The 27,352-nt window shown below is 45.0% G+C and overlaps 1 protein-coding gene across 3 annotated transcripts in view; it reads right to left on the reverse strand.

Annotated features, from left to right (window-relative positions):
- The window catches only part of ADGRB1 (adhesion G protein-coupled receptor B1), a 393,844-nt gene that overhangs the window by 23,047 nt on the left and 343,445 nt on the right, over positions 1-27,352 (reverse strand). For 2 of the 3 annotated variants that reach the window (XM_081918643.1, XM_081918645.1), the window contains exons 23-27: positions 22,166-22,232; positions 19,989-20,074; positions 14,467-14,565; positions 5,256-5,427; positions 2,420-2,515 (exon numbers count right to left, since the gene is read on the reverse strand). In XM_081918643.1, the coding sequence (XP_081774769.1) occupies positions 2,420-2,515; positions 5,256-5,427; positions 14,467-14,565; positions 19,989-20,074; positions 22,166-22,232 (520 nt within the window). The remainder of the gene's footprint in view (positions 1-2,419; positions 2,516-5,255; positions 5,428-14,466; positions 14,566-19,988; positions 20,075-22,165; positions 22,233-27,352) is intronic. The other variant, XM_081918644.1, reaches the window with a different exon arrangement.

Raw genomic sequence — 27,352 nt, forward strand, 5'->3', positions numbered from 1 at the left:
TTTTCATTTAGATCTGTATCTGAAACCATTCCGAGCTATCAGCCTGGTCAACGGACAATTTCCAACTGAGTTAGGCGGGGAAGGTTTCGTTAAATCAGAAATGGCTCTTTGTTTCTTGAAACGCAACGTCGAACAAAAGGCAGATTTCGGTATGTCTTGTGCAGGGTCAGACTCGCACACAAGTCTCCCAACTTTTGGCGATGTGAAGCTTCTCCCAGGCCTTTGGCCAAATAAACAATCTGTTTTAAATGGTACGGGTTTCTGTTTGTTACTGTGGTGTGTATTGTTGTGTTTTTATATTGTCAACCTTCCATTGATCCTTGGATGAAGGGTAGTGTATAAATTTTAATAATAATAATAATAATTGTTACTGGGCTAAGTGAGCTGCAGTTTCTGGAATCACCTAACACAGAAATTAGCACTAAACATGCACTATATTCCATTAAGTTTCTGGAAGCGGCTTTTATGTCGCATGAAAGCTCAAATATAATATGGAAATTAAGAGTTAGAGAAATGTTGGGGAAATGGAGGAAAGCTGGGTGAATGCTGCCTTTGACAGGAACCAACATATTATAGGGATGAAGACAATTATGCCAGTCCTTCTTCACATCTGATCCTGTCTAATTTGCTTTCTTTTATGTGTGTGGGGTGGAAACTGGTAGCTGCTTGTGCATATTCTTGCGCATATCAGCAGGAGGAGAAAATTGCATGCCAAGACTCTTCTGCAAGCCAGTTGGCGGGTCAGAGACTCATTCAGATATGCAACAGATCGGAAAAAGCAGAATCTGAATCCAGATGCACATTCAATGCACATTCAGTTCAAGCTAGTGATTGGAGAAAGGCCTGAGCAAAATGGAACAATGGTCTGACTCAGCACAAGACAACTTCTTACAAGTATGAATTCTCAAAAGATGCCTTATGAGGAACGGCTAAGGGAGCTGGGCATGTTTAGCCTGGAGAAGAGGAGGTTAAGGGGTGATATGATAGCCATGTTCAAATATATAAAAGGATGTCACATAGAGGAGGGAGAAAGGTTGTTTTCTGCTGCTCCAGAGAAGCGGACACGGAGCAATGGATCCAAACTACAAGAAAGAAGATTCCACCTAAACATTAGGAAGAACTTCCTGCCAGTAAGAGCTGTTTGACAGTGGAATTTGCTGCCAAGGAGTGTGGTGGAGTCTCCTTCTTTGGAGGTCTTTAAGCAGAGGCTTGACAACCATATGTCAGGAGTGCTCTGATGGTGTTTCCTGCTTGGCAGGGGCTTGGACTCGATGGCCCTGGTGGTCTCTTCCAACTCTAGGATTCTATGATTCTATGATCTTGTGGCTGTGCAAGAGCTAACTGGGCAGAAAAGTGGAATATTCTGTGGAAATCAAGAGACATCCCCCCCCCCAAGTCCTGCTAATTTATAAGACTAGAAAAGCTCCCCTTGTTTCATTCCTCTTTTTCATTAAATAATTTTTATTATTTAAAAAAAGAATCAAGGTGGTGTACAATGAAACTATAGAAGCCACCTAATAAATGACTAATGCAGAATCCAATTCATTCTCTAAAAACTCTTGGTTGAAATACGTACATTTTCAGCAGGTGACATCAGGATTATAGGTGCCTGTCTGATTCCCATAGGAACAGTGTCCCAAGTTACTGTTGCCACTACGCTAAAGTCCTAGGTTTGCCTAGAGACCTAAACTAATATGGGATAACTCTGGGACTGTTAGGAGAGTTCTTCCTGATGATCGCAAGTGATCTGTCCTGTGTGTACAAGGGACGAGGTGGTCTTTCAGATCACCTCATCCTAGGCCATTTAAAACTTTGGATACTACTAATAATACCTGAAACCTAATTTAATATTGGACTGACAGCCGGTGCGAGGTTTTCTGCACAGCTGTGATGTTGTTTTAACCTTTCAAAATATAAAGCAGCTGGTAAATTTCCATAAATAAAATATATAAAGCATTATTTAATCACCTAACCTATGGGGAAACTTGGTGCAAGCGAATGGGGATGAATGGAAATAAACAGGCTGTCTGGAGCTGACCTCACAGATATGTGGTGTCAACGCGGGACTCCATGACTTTGAAAGTGGCACCGCCCTTGTAATGATAATAATAATAATAATAATAATAATTTTATTATTTGCGCTCTGCCCACTTGACTGTGTTGCCCCAGCCACCCTGCGTGGCTTTAGACAAATATAAAAGCATAATAAAACATCAAACATTAAAAACTTTGCCAAACTGGGCTGCCTTCAGATGTCTTCTAGAAGTTGCTGTTTAACTCCCTGACATCTGATGGGAGGGCATTCTGAAGTATGGGTACCACTACCAAGAACCCCTCTGCCTGGTTTCCTGTAACTTCACTACCAAAAACTGCATTTTCTTCATTCATTAACAGAGGAACAAGAGGCACTTTATCCTACCATGAGCTGAGCATGTCCGTTCTGAAACGACCCCCCAGAATCTCCATTTCCTTCTTCCTGGCGGTCCACCACTCGGCATTTCACAGCATCCTGCACCTGGGAAAATGCGTGGCATGAGAGAGAATTGGATCAGAGCGTCATAAGGAGCAAAAGGAAAGGAATGAGGATCAGTAAGTCATTTCAGCACCAGGACAGAGGCACACCCAGCAGAATCTGCTTAGAGCGGCCTGTTTGACTGGCCCATGGACCCCCGCCGCCCACTCAAGGGCCCCAGCCACCCCCTCAGTCAGCTCACTATTGGAAAAATGCCCAGGAAGGCCACCACCTTCCCAAGACACCCTCTGGCTGTAAATCTTCCTCAGTCCAGAGAGACCAGTACAGTGGTGCCCCGCAAGACGAATGCCTCGCAAGACTGAAAACCCACTAGACGAAAGGGTTTTCCGTTTTGGAGGTGCTTTGCAAAACAAATTTCCTATGGGCTTGCTTCGCAAGACGAAAATGTCTTGCGAGTTCCTGCGGGTTTTTTCCCCTCCCCTCCCCTTTTCCCCAAGCCGCTAAACCGCTTATCAGCTGATCCGCTAAACTGATAAGCCGCTTAACAGCTGATCCGTTAAGCCGCTTAACAGCTGATCCGCTAAGCTGCTTAACAGCTGATCCGCTAAGCCGCTTATCAGCTGATCCGCTAAGCCGCTTAACAGCTGATCCGCTAAGCTGCTTAACAGCTGATCCTCTAAGCCACTAAGCCGCTTATCAGCTAGTCCGCTAAGCCGCTAATGGGCTTGCTTCGCAAGACAAAAAAACTGCAAGATGAAGAGACTCGCGGAACGGATTCTTTTCGTCTTGCGAGGCACCACTGTAATAAGCGACCCCTCCCCCCTGAGAGGAGCACACTTGTCTTTTGGCATCCCATTGCAGAAGAGACAATCAGTAGCTCTAAACTACTTTATTTACATTGTCTATACACAGAGCTTCCATCAGCGTGTCTGCTCTCTCTGAGCAGCAGTACAGAAGAGCACACTTCACTCAGAAGCGAAAGTAACTTCTACAGTACTGAGACTGAGCAGAGACTTCCTGTCTCACGCTCTCAGACACTCACATGATGTAAACAACCATTGTGCTGCTCTCTGCGCAGCTGGTGAGATAAAAATCCTAACACTCACATGCGCCGTGCTAAACCAGGGTGGAGCAGAGTGGGGACTGCCTTCCACGATGCCAGTTGGCTTCCCATTGGCTGCAGAAGCTCCTGCAGCCAATGGGAAGCTGTGCACAACTCCTCTGTGCCGGAAGGAGCACCGGAAATGGCGTTTGCGCATGGGAGCATGCTCACACACTCTCCGGCCCACTGCGGCGTCTGCAGGACTGTGAACCAGCCCAAGCTACAAAAGCTTTGCCGAACCCTGGCTTAGAGGGTTCATTGCAATTAGGCAGTATAAGCACGTTGTGAAATAAGTAAATAAAATTTATAGAATGAGTCCCTACAACAACCTGGGGATAAGGGCGGAAAGAGAATGGGCCCTCAATTTTTTTTTAAGGAATGGTACTAGAATTTATCAATTCATCCATCTTTATTAAGCAACGTCCCTTCTGACTGTGGAGGCAGAACATCGCCATCATGGCTAACAGCCACAGATAGCCTTCTCCTCCAGAAATTTGTACAATCCTCTTTTAAAGCCTATGTAGGTTGGTGGCCACCACTGCCTCCATAGTTTAACCATGCACTGTGTGAAGAAGAACTTTCTTCACTACTGTTTAGCTAAAGATTATGGGATGGGAATCAGAGTGGCTTGTAGATTTTATTAAAGCCCCCTATACCCCACCTCCCAAGGGATGCAGGTGGCGCTGTGGGTTAAACCACAGAGCCTAGGGCTTGCTGATCATAAGGTTGGTGGTTCGAATCCCCATGACGGAATCAGCTCCCGTTGCTCGGTCCCTGCTCCTGCCAACCTAACAGTTGACAGATCAAAGGAGACTGGGACAATGCCTTCTGATCCAGTAATTATGCAAAGCAATATATGGTCTTTTTTCAAGCAAGGCAAGATTTCAGTTTGGGCTGAGCCGAATCAGTATACCTGAAGGAGCGTCGCCACGCCCATCATTCAGCGGGGACACTGAGATCCACCTCCAAGGGCCTTCGAGAAGGTAGGTTACAGGGAACCGGGCAGAGGGCTTTCTCGGTGGTGGCACCTGCCCTGTGGAATGCCCTCCCATCAGATATCAAGGAGATAAACAACTATCTGACTTTTAGAAGACACCTGAAGGCAGCCCTGTTTAGGGAAGTTTTTCATGTTTGATGTTTTATGGCATTATTATTATTATTATTATTATTATTATTATTATTATTCTGTTGGCTGGGAAAACCCAACCAGATGGGCAGGGTATAAATTATTATTATTATTATTATTATTATTATTATTATTATTATTATTATTATTATTTTATTTATACCCTGCCCTTCCCGGTTCAGAAAACTGGGCTCAGGGCGGCTAACAACAAATTTAAAACACTTAATTAATGCAACAAAAAACAGCATAAAATACAGTATAAAATGTGAATAACAATAAATTCAGAATTCAAAAATCAGTTTGGGGGAAAATCCATCCAATAAACATTAGATGATTACCAGGGCTAGCTGGCTAAATTAGTCCTATTTTAGCCAGCGGGGAGACCAGGGGAGAATTAGCTGTAGGATCCCAGAGCAGGTAATCTTCATAAAAAGGGGAGAGGGAGGGAAGGAAAGGAAATAAAAGATCAGGCTACGTTCAAGTTGAAAGCCAGGTGGAATAGCTCTGTCTTACAGGCCCTGCGGAAGGATTATTATGCCTGCTCAGATGCTCACCTCTCTTCTCAGGATGCAATGGACCATCACAATGACAAAGCCTTCCAAGGAGTCGAAGACTGCGAAGAGGATTTGGAAGAGGGCTGATCGGCGGTCTGTGATGGCCAGCACTGCTGACATCCAGGTGAGGGCGAGGAGAGGTAGGACCACACAGGAGCTCCACAGCGATGCCCTGCGAGAGGGAAGAGAAGGGACCATCATTGAGCTTTCCTTGCCATTCCAGTTGGATCCCGCAAACCTCTGCTTCCCAAAGGGCGACAGAGGAATAATTTCTGGTAGAGGCAGGGTTGTCCCGAACGGTTTCCGAGCTATCAACGGGACATTCTGGTCGACTGAGGAAAGGGGCTGAGAGGGTTTCTGACCAAGGAAGGAGCCATATGTAAACATAAAATAATGATGCACACTGAGAAAACAGGTGGGACCATGGTGTAGTGGTTAGAGTGTCAGATTAGGACCTGTGAAATCAGGGTGTGTATCCTCTTACTTGGCCATGAACCTCACTGGGTGATCTTGGGCCAGGCACTGCCTCTCTCAGTCCAACCTACCTCACAGGGGTGTCGTGGGGCTTAACTGACAAGAGGACAGTCCAATACAAAATGTTTTGGTCCCTGCAATTCATTTTGGAGAGGTTGCTTGAATTGCTAAATGAGCACTCTGTGCCCAAGCTCAAGAAAGGCAGTGTGACATAGTGGTTAGAGTGTCGGACTAGGGCCTGGGAGTCCGGAATTCAAATTCCCACTTGGCCATGAAGCTCACTGGGTGACCTTGGACCACTTACTGCCTCTCAGCCTAATCTACCTCACAGGGGTGTCATGGGGCTTAACTGAAAAGGTGGAGAACCATATTCACTACCTTGAGCTGCTTGTGGAAGAAGGTGGAGGTAAAAAAAATAATGCAATGATGAATCCAGGCTTGCCTCATGTGTACTGGGTTTTTAAGATGTGCTATATCTTCCATGCAATCCATTATTTTTTGATCTTTCCACAAAACAGGTCTTTATTCACAAGAAGCCCAAAACTTCTTGTGATGTTTTTGGAGGTGATTCCCCCTTTTTGAACCAGCCCCAATTTGCAAAAACAACTACATGGGAGAGAGAGAGGTCTACTTATGTGACAGCGCAACATAAGCCTGTTTGCAGAAGATGCGGGGGCAAATATTTCAAGCAGGGTACATGTGGAATAAGGCAACTTCAGCTGGGGAGGGTCATAGCTCAGTGGTAGAGTATCGGCCTTGCAAGCAAAAGGTTCCAGGTTCAGTCCTCGCCATCTCCAGGTAGAGTTTGGAGAGACTCTCTATCTGAAATCCTGGAGAGCTTCTGCCAGTCATTGTAGGCAATGCTGGGTTAAATGGACCAAAAGCAGCTTTGTGTGTTCCTGTTGTAGCTGGGTCTTCTCTGAGTATTCATCTATTTCATTTCATGCTATATAATAGACACTTGGGTGGAATCAAGGCCAGTTCATAACTGGCTCTTAGCTACTTCTTCTAGAAACATATTTCCCCCCTTACCTGGTATCAACTTATAATCTTGTCTAAATTTGCATGAACAAATTAAACAGCCTATTTCTGTAGCAAATGGTGAGAAGAAGATGCTCACTGAGTATTTCCCCCCTCAATGGTAACCAGAAGCAACTTGGATATTTAGCCTTGGGGAAAGTCTTACTTTGATAATACTCAGATGAGCAAAGAGTTCAAAAGGGGGCGTGGAATTCTCTTTGGACTGGCAGAGGGAGATTTGATTAAAAAAAGGAATAGTTTTCAAACTGAGCCATAAATCTGGTAAAAATAAATAAATATAAAACCATACCCTGCACCCAAAAACACATCCACCTCCTTTTTTCAGGTGTGCTCCCCACCTCTTTGTCAAACATATGACATTGGCTAGCAGGACATCCCAACAAAGGCACCCTTTTGCAACTTGGAAGTTAATAAAATGGACTTAGGGACATGCACAGGGTGGGAAGAACAGAACCCAGCCCAATCCAAAAAAAGTGAACAGAAACAACACATGGAACAGGGGCGGGGAGACGGAGAGAGATCAATGAGACAGTAGCACAGGTAATATTCCATGCAAGGAAGAAGAGAGTCAATTTGTCCATCATTTCTCTAAGAGATCAGTTGTTGAGATTTTGCATTTGAAGTAATTAGGAGCCATTTGCTTATCCCTGAGCCCTCCATTGCAAAAGGGAATCTTGAATCTTGATGAGACTTTTCCACTAGGCGATGTACCAAACCCAGCCTTAGGTCCTCTTCCTCACTTCCTTGAAGCGCTTGCAGTTTCTGCTAGTTCTAGCAATGGGTAACATTGAGGACCCTAACATGGGGGAAGGCTGTAGCTCAGAGGTGGTTCAACCCCCAGTGTCTCTGGGTAGGACTGGGAGAGTTCCCAGCCAGAAACCCAGTCCGTGTAGACTGTGTGAGCTAGGTGGACCAAAGGTCCGATTCTGTACAGGGCAGATTTCTATGTTTCGGTGTCCCTATGAGTCTGTCTGCTACAAATTCACATGCTCAGATTTTGTGCAAACGGATAGTCAAAGGTGCCCTTCCAGAATTAAAGCAACAGGTTTTTCCCCCAAACACCTTCATAATAGGAAGCCAGGGAGGGGATCAGGAGGAATCTCCCCAATCTTTGGGGGTTGTTAATTCTCAGATATCAAGGGTACACATGCAAGAGCTGAAGGTGGCATGGAAATGGGAGATTCCAAAGGAACAGGTAGGCAATGAGCTTACGTGGGACAGAAAGGAAGGAAGGAAGGAGAACCTAGTTGAAGAGAGATTGCCAGGAGAGCGATGTGAGGAAATTTTAGGGGATGCTGAAGCCGGGAGCTGCAGGGAGCAGGTCTGAAGGAGAAAGGTGAGTTGAGCAGTATGGAGAAAGATGGGTGCATGAAGAAGAGGTCTCCTGGAGGCAGGGCAAGGATAAGGCAGGGAGGAAGGTCCAGCAAGGAGAAGCTTAGGATGCTCTATGAAAGAGTCACAGGGAGCAGTGAGAAGAAGAAAGGCAAGTGTTTCATGCGCCAAACAGGAATCAGCAGCAGGATTGGAGAAAGAGATGTGAGAAGAGGAAGGCAAGGTAGAAGCAGAATGTACGTCTCTGGGGTCTTCAAGGGTCTTGGACTGTAATAGGACGATCTGTTTCTATCTTTATGCCATGGCTCCCTTAGAGTGGAAAAAAAGGAACTCAGCGTGAAGGCAGGAGAAGAGGCAAAAGGGTGAAGGAAATGTGGGGTGTTTCAGGTTTTTGAACAGCAAGGCTGTTTTACTGGGAGGGGGGTTCCCTGCAAAGCTAATTTCTTATGGTTTCTTATTAACCACAATAGGATTCAGAATGCAGCAGTCTGATTGGTCCTAGAACAACAGGATCCAGAATGCAGCTGGCTGATTGGTTCACAGGAGCCACCCAATCCAACTCCAGGTGGAAGTGAATCCACAACCTGATTGGCCTACAGGAGAATCCCAGAATTAGCCAATCATGTGGGGCCCATTGTGTAAATAATGTATATAAAGCAGACATTTTTGGGGAACTTCCATTCCTCACTACTATGAGCTGAATAAAGAGCATGAAATCCACACTCGACTCCAAGTATATTTCAACCAGCTTGCAAAAACCTTGTCATTCCTATAACAGCATATAGGTAGAACACCGGATTGATCAGCTGAGAAGAAGGCCTGGCTGGTGGAGGTCTTGTCTTAATCACAATTGCCTTGTCTTAATCAACAGGGTCTTGGACAAACCTTTACCCAACCACAGCTGGAGGTTTGCTTTTCTTCTACAGAGAGGAGGGATCAAAGATGACTTCCTGTCACCCTTCCCCCCAAAATGCTGTATGTCTTTGAGATGGAGGAGGACAGTGTCTGTGAGAGCGAAGCACAGCAGATTTCGGGTAGGACAGGAGCTCTGTGAGGAGTTAGAAGATGCCAGCAGGACATCCGGGGTAGATTTGGGTGAGGGATGTGGAACAGCACAAAAACTGCACTTCAGGCCTCTATTCCAGGCGGTCTCCCTCCATCTCAACCTCTTCTTAAGCCCAACACAAGAACAATGTCTACAGTTACTCCTCATTCTCTTTTCTTTTCCATCCCTTGCCCTGCTCCCTTAATACCTAGCCCAGCCATCTTCAACTTGGCTTTCTCCAGCTGCTTTGAGCTACATAACTCAGGAGTGAGCTTCTATTCTGCTGCTCCAGAGGGTAGGACCTGAACTCATGGATTCAAATTACCAGAAAGGAGATTCCAACTAATCATTAGGAATAACTGTCTGACAGCAAGATCTGTTTGACAGTGGGACAGACTCCCTCAGGAGGTTGTGGACGCTCCTTCCTTGGGGGGTTTTAAGCAGGGGTTGGGTGGCCATCTGTCAGGGATTCTTTAGCTGTGATTCCTGCATTTCAGGTCAATTCTGTGTCCAGGGCAGCTGTTTACCAACTCCATCTGGTACTCAGGCTGAGACCCTACCTGCCCGCAGACTGTCTCGCCAGAGTGGTGCATGCTCTAGTTATCTCCCGCTTGCACTACTGCAATACGCTCTACCTGGGTCTACCTTTGAAGGTGACCCGGAAACTACAACTAATCCAGAATGCGGCAGCTAGACTGGTGACTGGGAGCGGCCGCCGAGACCACATAACACCAGTCTTGAAAGACCTACATTGGCTCCCAGTACATTTCCGAGCACAATTCAAAGTCTTGGTGCTGACCTTTAAAGCCCTAAACAGCCTTGGCCCAGTAGACCTGAAGGAGCGTCTCCAACCCCATCATCCAGCCTGGACACAGAGGTCCAGCGCCAAGGGCCTTCTGGCGGTTCCCTCCCTCTGAGAAGTGAGGTTACAGGGAACCAGGCAGAGGGCCTTCTCGGTAGTGGCACCTGCTCTGTGGAACACCCTCCCACCAGATGTCAAAGAGAAGAACAACTACCAGACTTTTAGAAGACATCTGAAGGCAGCCCTGTTTAGGGAAGCTTTTAATGTTTAATAGGTTATTGTATTTTAATATTGTGTTGGAAGCCGCCCTGAGTGGGTTGGGAAACCCAGCCAGATGGATGGGGTATAAATAAATTATTATTATTCAGGGGGTTGGACTAGATGATCCTTGGGTGCCTTCCAACTCTACAATTCTGTGATGGGCTTTGCTGTCCAAACAGCTAGAGGGCTCCAGGTTGATGAAGACTGCTCTAGCACCTTCATTAAAACCATAGAGTTGGAAGGCATCATCTCATCCAACCCTCTGCAATGCAGGAATCTCAGCTAAAGCATCCATGATAGATGGCCAACCAACCTCTTCTTAGAAACCTCCATTGAAGGAGAGTTCCACTGTCAAACAGCTCTTACTGTCATAAAGTTATTCTTGATCTGCTAGTACAGCCATTTTCAGAGGATTTTAGAGTTGCTCCTCTCCGCCCTGCCACGATTAGCAGAAGCAGATATATGCAAATACATGCAAACATAGTAATTTGCATTGAATAATGGGGCACAAAATGAGCGCCAAATGTGCACCGTGAACCGTGGTAATTATAAGGCTCACTGACATTTCTAGAATGAATTCCTTAGAGATTTAGTATCAAGGCTCCTTATGATGGTATATTTTTAACCCTAGCCTTGGTATCCGTGTGCAAAATAAACACATGATTGTTCTGGATATGATGTGGGAAATCATTTGCTATTTGGACAGTGGACCGACCCAATTTGACACCCCCAAATTTGCTTGCAGATCAGATTGCAACAGCTGGCCACTTCCAGGGCACTTGCCCAGATTTTATTTTGCCGTTTTAGTCCCCCCCAGAGCATGCATAAATACATCTGTTATGTCTAAAATGCATGCTAAATGCACATTATTGGTGTGAGGGGGGAGGGGCTGCACTGAAAAGAATCAAAATGCATTGAAGAAATACATATTTATGGGAAGAGTGTGTACAAAATGCATACAATTTACATGCATTTTTATAATGCATTCTTTTGGAAAAATCCACAAAAAATGGAGCAGTCTTTAGAATGTGGGTAGGCAGAAGGTAGATTAGGATCTACCTGCAGATCTCTGAGTGATCTGCAGGAGATTGTAAATGGTTTTTGATCCCCTATCATCTAACAATAGCAACATCTAAAAAGCTTCACCCCTACACTAAATAGGGCTGGGTAAATCGATCAATTCTGGTTTTTCTCAGTTTCGCGTTGTTCCAATCTTAAGTTGAGTTACACACCCAATTTGTTTTAAAAAACAAAGTAAGGGAAACTCCTGTGGAAAATATACCAGTATTTTAGGGTGAATTTCTCCTTTTACAAACTTATGTGTCTTTAATTTTGCCCAACATGCATGTTTTGGTTAAGCGTTTTCTCCTATCGTAATGCATGTTTCTATGTTATTGTCACAACTATACACATTTTTATGCATGCTTCTACTTTAGTGTGTGCAGTTTTGTGTGGTACACATTCCTTGGCTGGAGAACAGCATAGAAAATTCAGAGAAGTATAGATTTTGGTGGATAAAAGCATTTTGGCTTGTGTATTGTTTTGGAAACTGCAGTCCACCTTTAACTGAAAAATGAACTAAACTTCTACACCCCCCAACAGAAGGGCAATCAGGATCGACTTATATGCATGGTTATACTTATGCAATTTTAGAAGCCACTTTGCTACAAGTAAGCGGTATATACTACAATTAGTATCAGTGCTTTCCCCCCATAAATAAATGTTTAGGGGTACTCTCATTTTCCTACTCATATTGAAATACTGCACGAACGTAGATTCGTGAAATTTTTAGGGGTATGCGTCTCCCTACGTTCCCCCAGAAAAAGCACTGATTAGTACTAATTGATATATTGGCCATTTGCAGTACAACAGCAGGACTTTTTGATCCCCAAGAGCCTAATGATAGGAATGTCTGAAAGGTTCCTATCCTGGAACAAATAAACACTTGGGAGAAATCCCAGAAGCGGATTTTTGCCCTGGGTTGAGCATGTGCTCATAAATTCCCTGCCCTTCTTACATAAAACATTCCTTCCCTCCTGAGACAGTATTTTGCACCTGGTTCTAGCTGGAAAAACTAAAAACAAATAAAGCAGTTCTTACAAGGCAAAAGTCTGCCCATCGCTGCCTTAGACTGCCAACATCATATGCTGAAATGATGCAAGCCAAGATTAATTAACAAGCTTAATTTAGGATACTGGAATGTGAATGGCATGCGGAAGACAGCAGAGGAATTCTATGGGGCAGCCACAGAGAACAATTTTCTGTCAAACAGGACAACGGGAGGAGAAGATGCTTTAAGGCAGCCTTCAGTCTAAGGATGGAATAAAAGACCTTCAATCCAAGGATGGATTAAAGGTCCATTTCGACATCACTTCTGCAAGGGCTTTGAAGAAGTGGGCTGACCAGTTGCAGTGGGGAATTGATGGAGTTCCCCTTCTATTTTTTAACTGTCATTTTCACTTCCTTGCCACAAGTCATAAGCCCGGCACCTGCAAATTAATAGGTTCCTACAGAAGATCAACCTTAGTATTGGAGACTCGTTTTCTGCCACCCCTCAATCTGAACATTGCAGCATCATTCACAGGTGGGGAAACTGTGATCACGGAATCATAGCACCCTATGGGTCACCTATCTCAACCCCAAGTCCTCCAGATGTTGTTGGATTCTAACACCCTTCAGTCCTGGCCAGCAGGGCCGATAGTCAGGGGTGATGGATGCTACAGTCCAGGTATATCGTTCCCCATTTCTACAATAGGCCTAGCACTGCCAATCAGTTAGCTCTGACAGTTAAATGGAGCTTCCATTATCAGGGGCAGTAGATCTCTGCAAGCAAGGTGCTAATACAGGAATGGGGAACCGTGGCCCTCTCGATGTTGCTGGACTCCAAATCCCTTCAGCTTCAGCTAGCATGGCCAATTGTCAGGGATGGCGGAAGCTGTAGTGACATTGTGAGGGCCACTGTAAATGAGGTAGGAACATGACTGGAGGTAGGAAAATGACTGGAAAGAGAAGCTGCTGAATTACAACTTATCACCAAACTTAAAACCATGGAGAAACCTGGTCTGAACAAAGACCTTGGATTCTTATCTCATTATACATGACAAAGCCATTTTTCACCTTTTCACCCCTTGCTTTTTCCTGTAAGACCTATTGCAGTCGTTAAGAGTCGTCAACAGGCTCATCACAGCTATCTGCCAATCACCCATTCCCACCACCCTTCTGAGTAATACCCCTCCCCACCTTCTCACTATATAGAAGGGTCTGGAAACTTCTGTTTCAGTGCATCTGAAGAAGTGTGCATGCACATGAAAGCTCATACCAAGAACTGACTTAGTTGGTCTTTAAGGTGCTACTGGAAGGAATTTTTTTTTGTTTTGACTATGGCAGACCAACACGGCTACCTATCTGTAGTAGGAACATGAATTGAGGAAAGCTCCCAGCTTCACATCTAAGTAGGTAATGAAGCACCAGCAAGGCCTGAAAAGACCCGCAAGGCAAACTTGAGTAGACCTATATTAACATAGCTTCCCAAGTTTGCTGTGCAGGATGAGAGAATTCTGGACACAGAGGTTGATTGGCCATCCAGGAGCCACTGCATGGAAGGACTACTATACTGCAGTCTTTGAGGATGCTTCCCAAACTGCGACTAGTAGAAAATGCAGCTGCCACGTTGGTGTGGGCAGATGGATCGAACACAAGGAACAAGGCTACTTTGGCGTTGACCCCACGTTTGTGGTTTTCTATCCTGACTGAAATCGATGAAGACCCATCAGTCCAAGTCTTCAATGGGTTCTAAGGATTGTATTCAGACGCTTCCTCTTGGATAATGGGGGCACTTCTTTTTTTTAAGAAAAGGGGGTTTCTATAGTTTTGGGGGAAGGTCCACAGCTCAGTGGTAGAGCATGCAGAAGGTCGCAGGTTCAATACATGTTGGCATTCCCAGGTGGGGCTTGGAGAGACTCTTGACTGAAACCTTGAAGAGCCACTACCAGTCAGTGGGGATGATCCTGAGATAGATGGACTGATTCAGTCTAAAGGAGCTTCCTAGGTTCCTAATATGGTCCAAGGAGAGAATAAAGGAGACAGAAGAGCCAGGCGGGTATAAGAAATCAAACCAGGGTGCGGAAAAGAGAAAGAGAGAGCGAAAGCAAGAAGGAGGAGACTCGTAACCAAAAGGGTCGAGGGGGGTAGAAAATAATAATTTTTTTAATTTAAAAAAAGGAGAAAGAAAAGAAGTTGAAATTAGAGGAACTAACATGGCGTTACTGGTGGCTGTGGCGGAAACGTCAGCAGAAGATAGTACTCCACACTTGGAACATTTGAGCGTGATGCCGTAAAGAGGCACTGCCATCTGACTGCAATTAAAATTAAAAGACTGAAACGAAACAAAACACTTTGCTCGTGAAAACACAAACAAAACCAAAAAAATAAAAGGAAAAGGGAGGAAGGAAGGACAGGAGGACGGGTGGTGGGTGGGTGGGAATATTTAAACCCATAAGGGGGGAGACAAAAATAAATAAATTAACAGATCAAAAGGAAATCCCGACCGACGACACCCATAGCTTGAGAGAGAGATAGAGAAATAAACGAAATAACGGAAAGGGAAGGGTTAAAACTCTCATCTATGTCATTCCAGGTGCGGAAAGCCACGAGCAACAGCCCAAATCCCACCCCACCCCACCTGCCCCCAAAAAGGTCAAAGCCACTGGGGTTAGATAGAACTGTGTTGGAAAAGGCTGACCAGCCACAGAGTGGCTGTTAATATCCCACTGCTACCCACAATTTCTGTGATTTTCTGTGAACCGCCCTGAGACCTCTGGGTATAGGGCAGTATAATAATAATAATAATAATAATAATAATAATAATAATAATAATAATAATAATAATAATTTCTACTGTGTAGCTTGCATAGCTGAGAAAAGTCACTGTTTCTCTTTACCCCGTTCTGCTCCCTTTCTGAAATGTCGGAGATTTCTGAGAAGGCAGCTGCGGCTGTGGTTGGAAGGGCTTTGGGAGGGGGGGTGTACGCCTGGCTTTCTAAGGCTGAGTGTCTTACTGAGAGGGAGGCGAGGGGCTGCGAGTTCTGTGCGGTGCGGTTGCAGCAGCAGAGCCAATGCAACGTTTCTGCCGTTCCATCTGCACCGCACTGACTTTTCCGTGGCTCACCCCTTCCACTCTTCCTTTTGGTAAGTTGCAGTGACACCTGACAACCAGAAGAAGAAGAAGAGTTTGGATTTGATATCCCACTTTATCACTACCTGAAGGTGTCTAACAAAGCAGCTAACATTCTCCTTTCCCTTCCTCCCCTACAACAAACACTCTGTGAGGTGAGTGAGGCTGAGAGACTTCAGAGAAGTGTGACTAGCCCAAGGTCACCCAGCAGCTGCATGTGGAGGAGCGGGGAAGTGAACCCAGTTCACCAGATTACGAGTTCACCGCTCTTAACCACTACACCACACTGGATCCAGGTATGCAGCTCATGTCATTGATCTGTATAAAGTAAGCAGCACATAGGCGGCACACAAAACGCTACCAAACCATTCTACGTTCTAAATCTTATATTAATAATCCAAAATCAATACTTACACTTCATATGCTAAGTTCTTTCTTGACTTAAGCATTTATTCATTTACTATAAATGAATGAATTATTAATATAAGATTTAGAACGTAGAATGGTTTGGTAGCGTTTTGTGTGCCGCCTATGTGCTGTTTGCTTTATACTGGTCTGCTACGAGAATTGGCAACATAGGTTCATTTCTTCAGTACATGTCATTGATCCAGCCATAATCAGATCTATGTCTTTCTTTCTTTCTTTCTTTCTTTCTTTCTTTCTTTCTTTCTTTCTTTCTTTCTTTCTTTCTTTCCTTCTTTCCTTCTTTCCTTCTTTCCTTCTTTCCTTCTTTCCTCCATAAATTGATATGCATATTTCTATATTTCTGTACAGTGGTACCTCGGGTTACATACGCTTCAGGTTACATACGCTTCAGGTTAAGAACTTTGCTTCAGGATGAGAAGAGAAATCATGCTCTGGTGGCAGCGGCAGCAGGAGGCCTCATTAGCTAAAGTGGTGCTTCAGGTTAAGAACAGTTTCAGGTTAAGTACGGACCTCCGGAACGAATTAAGTACTTAACCCAAAGTACCACTGTATTTCTATAGTTCTATATCTTGTATCTCTCCTGGAGCTGGGGTGGTTTTTTACATATAAAATTGTTTTCAATTGTTTGCTTATATGGAGTCTACCCAGTGAGCCAGTGTGGTGTAGTGGTTAAGAGCGATAGACTCGTAATCTGGGGAACCGGGTTCGTGTCTCCGCTCCTCCACATGCAGCTGCTGGGTGACCTTGGGCCAGTCACACTTCTCTGAAGTCTCTCAGCCCCACTCACCTCACAGAGTGTTTGTTGTGGGGGAGGAAGGGAAAGGAGAATGTTAGACACTTTGAGACTCCTTAGGGTAGTGATAAAAGGTAAAGGTAAAGGTACCCCTGCCCTTACGGGCCAGTCTTGCCAGACTCTGGGGTTGTGCGCCCATCTCACTCAAGAGGCCAGGGGCCAGCGCTGTCCGAAGACACTTCCGGGTCACGTGGCCAGCGTGACATCGCTGCTCTGGCGAGCCAGAGCTGCACACGGAAACGCCGTTTACCTTCCCGCTGGTAAGCGGTCCCTATTTATCTACTTGCACCCGAGGGTGCTTTCGAACTGCTAGGTTGGCAGGCGCTGGGACCGAACAACGGGAGCGCACCCCGCCGCGGGGATTCGAACCGCCGACCTTTTGATCGGCAAGCTCTAGGCGCTGAGGCTTTAACCCACAGCGCCACCCGCGTCCCAGGGTAGTGATAAAGCGGGATATCAAATCCAAACTCCCCTCCCCCACTCGTTCAGAACGGTTTTTAATCTGTGAAAATTGCTTTGAGATATTTTACGGGAAGTGATTCAGAAATGGAATCAAATAAAGAAATAAAAAGCCCTCTTCTTTTTTTCGGTAGATGCCATTTTTTATATTTATGTTGTATTCGGCTTTAGAAACATGTGTTGGGAAACAGTTTGGAAAGCCTTAAACAAACAAACAAACAGTTTATTTAACTTATTATATTCCTTGCTGTAATGCAACTGTGTTTCAAAGAGCAATTAATGCTACTCTCTTCTTGGGAGAGACTGGAAATAAATGGTTCCTCCACACACCCCTTTATTTTAATTGAAAGGGACATAACTGAACCACTTTTTTGTGGGTAGAGTAGTTAGCGGCCTTCTCATCTCTTATGTGGGATAGAGATGGCTTGCTTCTTTTGAAATATATTTTCTGATAATTTAAATCTGGCTTTAATGTTTATTTTATTTTACTGCCTACATCACCTGGAAGCACTGGAGTGCAACAATATGACTGATAAATATGGAATCATCTTATCAGTTGAGCCAAATGACTGTTCCATTATGGCTGTACAGAACCTCCATTTTCAAACGCAGTCTATGCCACTGAATTATCATTACTGAGGAGCCAACGGCAGCGGACTGTGAGCTTCATGGAATAATTTGAATGTCCACTTTCAAGTTTTCTCATGTCACGTGCATCAAAATCTACTATAACCACCCCCAGCGTTGCCACTTCTCCAACACAGTTCCAAAAAAAACCCCAGGTTGACCTTAGCTGGCTAGATGACCTGAATTGATCCAGCTCTCCCAGGCATTTCCACATTCTCAACAGGTAACATGTTCTAAACAGGTAACAAGATCAGCAGAACCATTCAACGTGGATAACGTACTTTTTAAGAGAGAACATTTCACATGCAAGCAAAGAAATGAACAGAAAAAAGAAGGGGGAAGGAAAGGTATGGAAAAGCAAAGGCCCACATTTCCCTCGATGTTTTCATTTTCAGTACACATTTGACACAGTCGATAACCAGCTGGAGGAGGCTTTGATTGGAAGACTCAGTCATGTTTTAACAGGACAATAACTCCCAATCGAGCAATTTTCTGGCTGTGCGGTTTGATACTGCAAAGGAGCACACTGCCGCCTCTAGGACTGAATTCTCCACTCATCACGCTGGGGCTGCCAGCCTCTCTTTCTCCCTGCTAGATGAACTGTCCACTGCCAATTGCTCTGGCCAGCCCAATCTATCCTGGGGTGATCTGGGTTCCTCCAGATCAGCCCAAGGCAGTCTGGGAACAACTGAATTCCACAGGACTTACTTCTGAGTAGAAATGGATTTGGATGATTGTTTTTTGTACCTTGCAAGACAGCAGAGGTTTAGGAAGAGTTTTCTTTCTTCTAGATGGGCTACCTTTCCAGGTTGATGAACCTCATCTGCCCCTCACTTCCCTCTACAGTACATGCAGAAACTGCCTTCTTGACCTTTAGACCCACTCTTGGTCTCGTCTGCTCAATCCACCGGAGCCTGTCTTCACATGCAGGTAAAGGTAAAGGGACCCCTGACCATTAGGTCCAGTCGTGGCTGACTCTGGGGTTGCAGTGCTCGTCTTGCTTTATTGGCCGAGGGAGCCGGCGTAAAGCATGTGGCCAGCATGACTAAGCCACTTCTGGCAAACCAGAGCAGCACACGGAAACGCCGTTTACCTTCCCACCAGAGCGGTACCTATTTATCTACTTGCACTTTGATGTGCTTTCGAACTGCTAGGTTGGCAGGAGCAGGGACCGAGCAACAGGAGCTCACCCCATCACGGAGATTCGAACCGCCGACCTTCTGATTGGCAAGTCCTAGGCTCTGTGGTTTAACCCACAGCGCCACCCGCGTCCCTTCTCACATGCAGGGGAAGTCTCTAACTCACTAAGGGTTTGAGACCCATTGGCTATCACTAAGGGTTTGAGACCCATTGGCTATCGGAACCGGGGAGGGAGGCAGGGGGGCCGTTGGGATACAGAGAGCCTCCAAAGCTCCTGAGGAGCAGTTCCTCTTCCAGTGGTGAGAAAAGCCACACCTCCAGTGAGGAAGAGAGTGAAGGGGCCAGCCAAACGAAGAGAGGGGGACGCATGCCCCTTCCGTCACCCAGCTTGCGCAGAGGGGTTAAACGCAAGGAGGGGAGGAAGAGACTTGGGGTGCCAAAGCTTTTATGTTGGGGGAGAAGCCGGAAGGGGCCACTCCCGGATTCTGCAAGTGACTAAGACGGACATGAACTTTGTGGACCTGCACCGTAAATACTTTGCACAATAAAACCTGTAAAAGACAGGTTGGAGTCCTGCCTGGTTACTCACAAGCAACCACCAGCAGCATTTGACAACCCGCCTAGTACACTTCCCAGCATGCCTCCATTCTGAGAGTTGGTTTGGGGAGAAATTGGTGGCAGCCCTAAGTGGAACCTTTGATGAGCTCATGAAAGCTCCACCCCAGAGAAAATGGACACGCATCCATGGCAAAACCTACTTTTTCACCCTCAGCCCAGTCCCCAAATCCAGGCCTAACATTGTTCTTTGGAAAGTTCAGCCCAGCACTAGCTTCACGTACAATGAGCCACCCAGTGTCTCCTTTGGCGAGCATCAATTGGATCCTTGTTTTCAGGTTGTTTTTTTTGCATGAAGTTCTCTGTTGCATTTCTGCTCCTTTAGTAAACCACACTCAAGTGAAAACCTTTGCCTTTCATCTCTGTCCCAATTGGGAAAAGAAGCTCTAGTAGCTAATTCCTCCTTTCTTTTTTTGTGAGGGAGGGGGTTACCATTATCACGCTCCCCATTGTGTTCCTCCACCCCGGCCTGGTTATCGAGTGTGACTGTTTAGTTTCCGGTTTCATTCTTTTTTGCTTAGAGGAATGATTGATATGAGGCATACCCTGCCCGTTCCTTCAGTTTCTTATCTGTTATTCCATCTTTCGATACAAGTTTGTTAAATACCAGAATACCAATAACCATGTTCACCTGTTGGAAGAGAAACAACAGACAGACACGTTTGTTTGAAAAGCCCAACCATGTCAAAAATCAGAAGCAAAAATCATACATTTCAACCTGCTGAATATGCCCAGATAGGTCCCAGCCAGCTTAGCATTGCTTAAGAGAGGTTAACAGCAAAATCTGAGTGGCCAGAGGGACTCTGACCTGCACAAGGTTAGAGGACCCAGGACTGCTAATTTCTTATTTGGTCCTAGCGCCTTTTGCATGATGAACGTTTGGTGTCTGGGAAAGCAGACATTGGAGTCAAACCAATTTTTCAAGAGAGTTCCCAGGAATACAAATTGGAGGGAGGAAACCAGTGTGTGAGCATGAAAGATGTCATGTCTCTCTGCTCAAGGATGGCGCTGTCTCCTTGTCAGCATCCCAAACACAAGACACACAGACAGAACTGCTTTAAAGCCCCCTGGGCTCAAAGAGGCCATGAGCTCCTTTTGATCAGGGTTGGAAAAATGTATCAATTTCAGCTGCTCATTCCCCCCCCCCCCCCAGTCTCAAATTCAGTCTTCCACGATTCCGTGCCACTTTTGCAAAATTCATCAGTGGGTTAGCGTGAATTTCTCTGGATATGCACTTTTTTGGCAAACAAATTCCTTTAACATAATGCATTTTGTATGTTATTTTCACTAAGGCATGCATTTCAATGCACCCTTCACCCTAACACGCACATTTTATTTATTTTTTGCACATAGCATTTGGTTCAAGAACTGCAATGCAAACTTTCAGAAAGGAAGGATTGCTGCATATCAAGTTTGCATAGTGGGGCGTTCCGCATCAAAATGTGAGCTGGTCCCCATCGCTCACCTCTCACCAGGCAGAGGGCCTTCTCAGTAGTTGTGCCCACCCTGTGGAACGCCCTCCCATCAGATGTCAAGGAAATAAGCAGCTATATTATTTTTAAAAGACATCTGAAGGCAGTCTTGTTTAGGGAGGTTTTTACTATTTAATGCTATATTGTTTTTAACACTCAATTGGGAGTTGCCCAGAGTGGCTGGGGAAACTCAGCCTGATGGGCGGGGTATAAATAATAAAATTATTATTAGTATTATTATTATTATTACAGTAGTACCTCAGGTTACAGACACTTCAGGTTACAGACCCCGCTAATGCAGAAATAGTACCTCAGGTTAAGAACTTTGCTTCAGGATGAAAACAGAAATCATGTGGCAGTGGCACAGCGGCAGTGGGAGGCCCCATTAGCTAAAGTGGTACCTCAGGTTAAGAACAGTTTCAGACTAAGAACGGACCTCCAGAATGAATTAAGTTCTTAACCCGAGGTACCACTGTATTATTATTATACTCTCGATGCCTCTTTTTAATTGCATGTTTTGAAACTGTATTTTAAATATCGTAACCTTCCCTGAGATATTAGCATCAAGGGCAGATAATAATAATAATAATAATAATAATAATAATAATAATAATAATAATACATTTTGCAATTTTTATTATTCCCTGTTGCATTGTGTATTGCATTTACCTAGACGTAATGAGGAAGAGGGAAAAATAGAGAGGGCATGCTCCAAGGATGCATGGCTATACTGTTCCTACAATTTCTCTGTTGCTACAACACAGAGATCCTGTGCAAGGTTAGCCCCGCTCCCAGTTGTCCATGACTCCTTGCCAGATCTCTTGTCCCTCAAACATTGTTTATGCACATTTCAGACAGACTGTCCTGAATTACGTTTTGTTTGTGGATGCCTATTAATCACAGTATATTCAGGGTCCTTTGAACACAGCTAATGCCAGACCTTTGCGATTGCTACATGAAGCAAACCACTCTTAATCCTCTTTTCCCTCCCTTAAGTGCCTTCATTCAAATTCACCCATCAATATGGCATTCACACTCTTAATTAATTCAAAACAAATCTCCTGTGGAGAAAGGACCTTAGCTTGGGCACTTTTGCTTTCCTCAAGGAGCAATTTCCTCTTGAAGGTAGAGAGAGAGAGAGTCTCTTTTTAAAAAATAAAAATAAAAGAATAAGTGGTCTTTGGGGGAGTTGGGAGCATAGGGAAGGCACACATAGAAAAAGAAAAATGTTCGGAATTCGGGGAAAGTACCAAAACGACAGCCGCTGCTGGTCCCACGAAGGCATAAAGGAGACCCCCTTCCAAAGACAGCCAACAGCTAGGAGAGGAAGAGGGGAAAAACAGACGTCAGAGCAGTGGTGAGACTAGTCTCCAGGCACAGCAGAAACATTGCACAGAAACAACATTAAAAAATGAAGAATATGGTTTGGAAACAGAACTGTTAGAACCTAAAACTAAGATCCTTTCAAGAATGTATAACTTGCTGTTGAAATGGAACACTCAGGATGAAACAGTCAAATCAGCCATGATTAAATGGGCACAGGACATAGGTCATAACATTTTGTTTGCTGACTGGGAAAAGTTATGGACCACCGGTATAAAATTCACGGCATGTAATGCCCTAAGAGAGAACATTATGAAAATGATTTATAGGTGGTACATGACCCCAGTCAAGCTTGCTAAAATTTATCACCTGCATGATAATAAATGTTGGAAATGCAAAGAGTCTGAGGGTACATTCTTTCACCTATGGTGGACGTGCCCAAAGATTAAGGCTTTCTGGGAAATGATATATAATGAACTGAAAAAGGTATTTTAAAAAATGAAGAATATGGGAAGCGGGAGGGGACTACCCAATGAGACAAGTTGCATGATAAACACTTATATTAATTAGGGTTGGGGAAACCTGTCAATTCTGTGTTCACCCAATTTTCCTTTTCCTTTTCAAATTTTCAAATTTTCACATATTCACATTTTATTATTTTGTTAAAAATTGTCATTGTGAAAATTCATCAGCACTTTAGGGAAAATTTCTCCTAATATACACACTGTCTAAAATATTTATTTCTGCATGGCGAGTCCCCCCCCCCCAGTGGAAATAAAGACACATGACACAATTATTAAGGTTAATGGGCTAAATAAGGCCACAACATTATTGGTTACAGGTGATGAGCGATATTGGCTTAGGCATTGGACCTAACTGACTATATCTGACTGCAGCCCATCTGCTTAAGTCCGGGAAGGGTTAACCACCAGTAGGGGGAGTTCTGCTGATGCACATCAACTAGGAACTCCCCTGGGATCATCGATAGAGGGCGTGCCTTAGGCCCTCACCTCCATAGGCTTCGGACAGGGCCACGCCCCCTGGAATCCTTTATCGGACTACATTTCAATATGTGGGGCAGGTGATGGCGCTACTTCCCCTCATCCATCTACAGAGGAATACCAATGCCTAACCGCCAATACCAAGAAAGTTGTCATGATTTGCTACGAGGTAGGCGAAAACCAAGTGGCGGGTGCCAAATTGCCAAGTGGAAAAATTCCTACCAGGCCCCTCAATGGCGACCAACTGAGGTCCATAGCAAGGTCAAGGAATGAAAACCTTATAGGGCAGGAGGGTGGGAAAAGAAGGAACAGCTGGCAGGTGGCAAAAGAGGGAGATCTCTGGTCGCGTCCTGCTTTAAATAAGGCAGGCCACAGCCCCAGAGCCAGCCGATTGGCTGGCCAGGGGGTGACACGACCGGGGATTCCCCCAATTGCACGGGGGCTGGGCTCCAGCCGCTGTGCGAGTGGTGGGAGCGTGAAGCCTGCAACCCCACCTCTTCCTAAGGCGGAAGTGGCTTTAATTAATTTATTGCCCTTATATTCCACATTGTGCTCTAAGGAGCTCGGGGTGGAGCACATGGTTCTCTCTGTTCTCAATTAACCCCCAAAACAACCCTGCAAGGTAGGTTAGGCTGAGTGGCAGTAACTGTCCCTAAAGGCCATCCACTGAGCTTCATGGCCAAGTGGGGATTTGAACCCTGTTCTTCCATATTTCTGCCTCTCTACACGTTTTCACAAAACAACTTCCCATAATCAAATGCATTTGGGGGGTATAATATTTTCAGTAACATATGATTGTTTTATTAACACTTTGCAACCGTATATACATTTCTCGTACATGTTATTTTGTAGGAAAACAGCTTTGCAAAATTCAGAGACGTGAAAATTGCAACGGTTGCTGGGGTTGGGTTTTTTTTGGGGGGGGTTCACGTATTGCTTCATTGAGTATGGATTAAGTAAGTTCACCTTTAAATGCATTTCATTTAATGTTTCATTAAGCAGGATCCTTCTAGCTGCTCTCTGCATATTAAATCCAGGTTTAAAAATATCTGTATGTTCTTTCAAGCACCATTTCTAACCACTCTGGGAGCTGTAGAACTACGGAGGGAATAGGCGCCTCCTATCAACTCTTAGTGGGATGCGGGTGGCGCTGTGGGTTAAACCACAGAGCCTAGGACTTGCCGATCAGAAGATTGGCAGTTCAAATGCCCGCGACTGGGTGAGCTCCCGTTGCTCGGTCCCTGCTCCCGCCAACCTAGCAGTTCAAAAACACATCCAAGTGCAAGTAGATAAATAGGTACCGCTCCAGCGGGAAGGTAAACGGTGTTTCCGTGTGCTGCTCTGGTTTGCCAGAAGCGGCTTAGTCATGCTGGCCACATGACCCGGAAGCTGTATGCCGGTTCCCTCGGCCAATAAAGCGAGATGAGCACCACAACCCCAGAGTCGTCCACGACTGGACCTAATGGTCAGGGATCCCTTTACCTTTATCAACTCTTAGCATCCTTAGCAAATAATCTATGGGATTCTTTGTGGAAAGTCAGGACTGTTTAAAGTGGTACAATGTAGGCCAAAGGAAGAATAGTGATTTTACAGGAACAAGAAAATAGGAAGCTTCTCCATATATAGGAATAATTGGAACTGAGGGATTCTAACTTATTCAGTCCTGCACAATCGTGAATGTGAAGGTTAGAGAGGCAACAGGGAGGCTGCCTTTGTCCAGGAACTGCGTGATTACAAACTGCAACCCGCCATGTTGTGTCAGTAACTTCCTGTTTATCTTTCCTACAAATGCTAAAACACCACAACGTCCAGCTGTGTCCTGGCTGTGCTTTGTCGCACCGTTGTGCAGGTCCCCTCTGCAGAACAAACTCTTTCTTGTGACTCTGTGCTATGTGATTAATTCCTGCTGCTCCATTGCCAGACAGGAGCAGACACAAAACTCTCCACTCAGTGAACATCCAATAGCTTGCATCGGAAGTGCAGGTAGATCAAAAACTTCTCCACAGGGAACTTTCAGCTTGAATTTTTGTTGTTGTTCTTGCTGGTCAGCTCATTATTTCCCAGGACTTCTAAAAGCTATTCGCGCGTTCATTATTTCCCAGAACTTTTTTTAAACTATGCACACAGCCCATAGTTCAACTCTGGAATTCGATCCCATGAGATGTAGGGATAGCCACCAACTTGAAGGGCCTTTAACAAGGCTTAGACTAATTCACAGAGGAAAAGGCTTTAAGTGCCTACTAGCCATAAGGTCTACCTCCAAAGTCAGAGGCATTATGCCTCTGAAAAAACACTTGCCTGGACTCACAAGTGTGGAGTGCTGTTGCATCCAGGTCCTGGTTGTGGACTTCCCATTGGAGCATCTGATTGGCCACTGTGAGAATAGGATGCTGGAATAGATGGACCATTAGCCTGAAGCAGCAGGCTCTTCATAGAATTGTAGAGTTGGAAGGGACCCTGAGTTGGAAGTCCAACCCTCTGCAAAACAGGAATATGCAGCTATCCCACATGGGGAGCAAACCTGCACCCTTGGTGTTATCAGCATCGCACTAAGGAAGAGCTTGGGAACATGGCTTGAGTGAGCTTGAGTGATAAGCAACGGTGAAGAGAAGTGGTTGGGTGTGTGGAGGAGCATAAATGTTGGTATCACTGAAGCCCTGCAGACCTTCCAATGCCCTGACCAGCCAATTCAAAGTGTTGGTGGTGATCTATAAAGCCCTAAACAGCCTTGGCCCAGTATACCTGAAGGAGCGTCTCCACCCCCATCATCCAGCTCGCACACTGAGGTCCAGCTCTGAGGGCCTTCTGGCAGTTCCCTCACTGTGAGAAGCCAAGTTACAGGGAACCAGGCAGAGGGCCTTCTCGGTAGTGACGCCTGCCCTGTGGAACGCCCTCCCATCAGATGTCAAGGAAATAAACAACTACCTGACATTTAGAAAACATCTGAAGGCAGCCCTGTTTAGGAAGTTTTTATTGTTTGATGCTTTATCGTGTTTTTAATATTCTGTTGGGAGCCGCCCAGAGTGGCTGGGGAAACCCAGCCAGATGGGTGGGTTATAAACCGGACAAAAGCTAGAACTTTGGCAGTGGCAAAGTTTTTATCGGTGGTTGAAAGAACAAATGAGCCCTATATTCCAAACAAAGTGCTTGATTAACCTGGAGGTAGGCTGTATGAACTCTGTATTGATTTGTAATGTTTTGTTGGTCTCTGGACCGTAATAAAGATTGTTGTTGCTGTAAAAATAATAAATTTAGTAGTAGTAGTAGTAGTAGTAGTAGTATAGCTCTGCACTTCCCTGCACATCCCAATATATTTCATCAACCTCAGACCTCCCATGGTGAACATATGACCATCTGAACTCATATCAAAATGTGCTAATTCCAAATGCACGTGTCAAACAGAGCATTTTTAAATACATCAGAATTCTAGAGGTCAGCTGTGGGTAGACTGCAATATCGTTTTGATCCACCCAGTGTTGCATAGGATTGACTCCATTTTCCTTCCTCGCAGATTTAATTTCAGCTGGTTCTCATCTCTTGTTTTCCTCCGAGCACTGGGGAATCTGCCACCTGGACATCCAGAGTCCCTAAACTCGATCCTGACAATTCTGCTGGGCTGCTCTCTTTGGAGTTCCCTGTGAGCATCTGCTCCTCTTTGCAACCATGCCAACATTTTGCTTTGGGAAGCTGCTGCAAAATCTGGGCTGTCTGCTAGTCACGCCTCACAAAGAATATTCAGGTTCCATAGTGCAGAGAGAGATAATACTCTTGCCATGTAAAAGAACATTAAGAAGAGTCTGGATCAGGCCAATCATGTAGTCCAGCATCCCCATACATGCGCACACTCTCTCTTAGCATAACAGAAAAAGGAAACTTGGAAAGTGAATAAGACTTAACTAAACTATCAATATCATTTGAATCATGTTTCTTGAGATGGGAAGAGGCTGGGACTCCCTGTAGGAATAACTGCCCCACCAAGTCTCAACTAAAACCCAGAGGAAGACTTGGGACTCTGAAAGAACTTAAAAGATAAAGGGACCCCTGACCATTAGGTCCAGTCATGGCTGACTCTGGGGTTGCGGCGCTGATCTTGCTTTATTGGTCGAGGGAGTC

This window comes from Podarcis melisellensis (genome assembly GCF_964234715.1).
Source record: "Podarcis melisellensis genome assembly, chromosome: 7".
Taxonomy (NCBI): Eukaryota; Metazoa; Chordata; class Lepidosauria; order Squamata; family Lacertidae; genus Podarcis; species Podarcis melisellensis.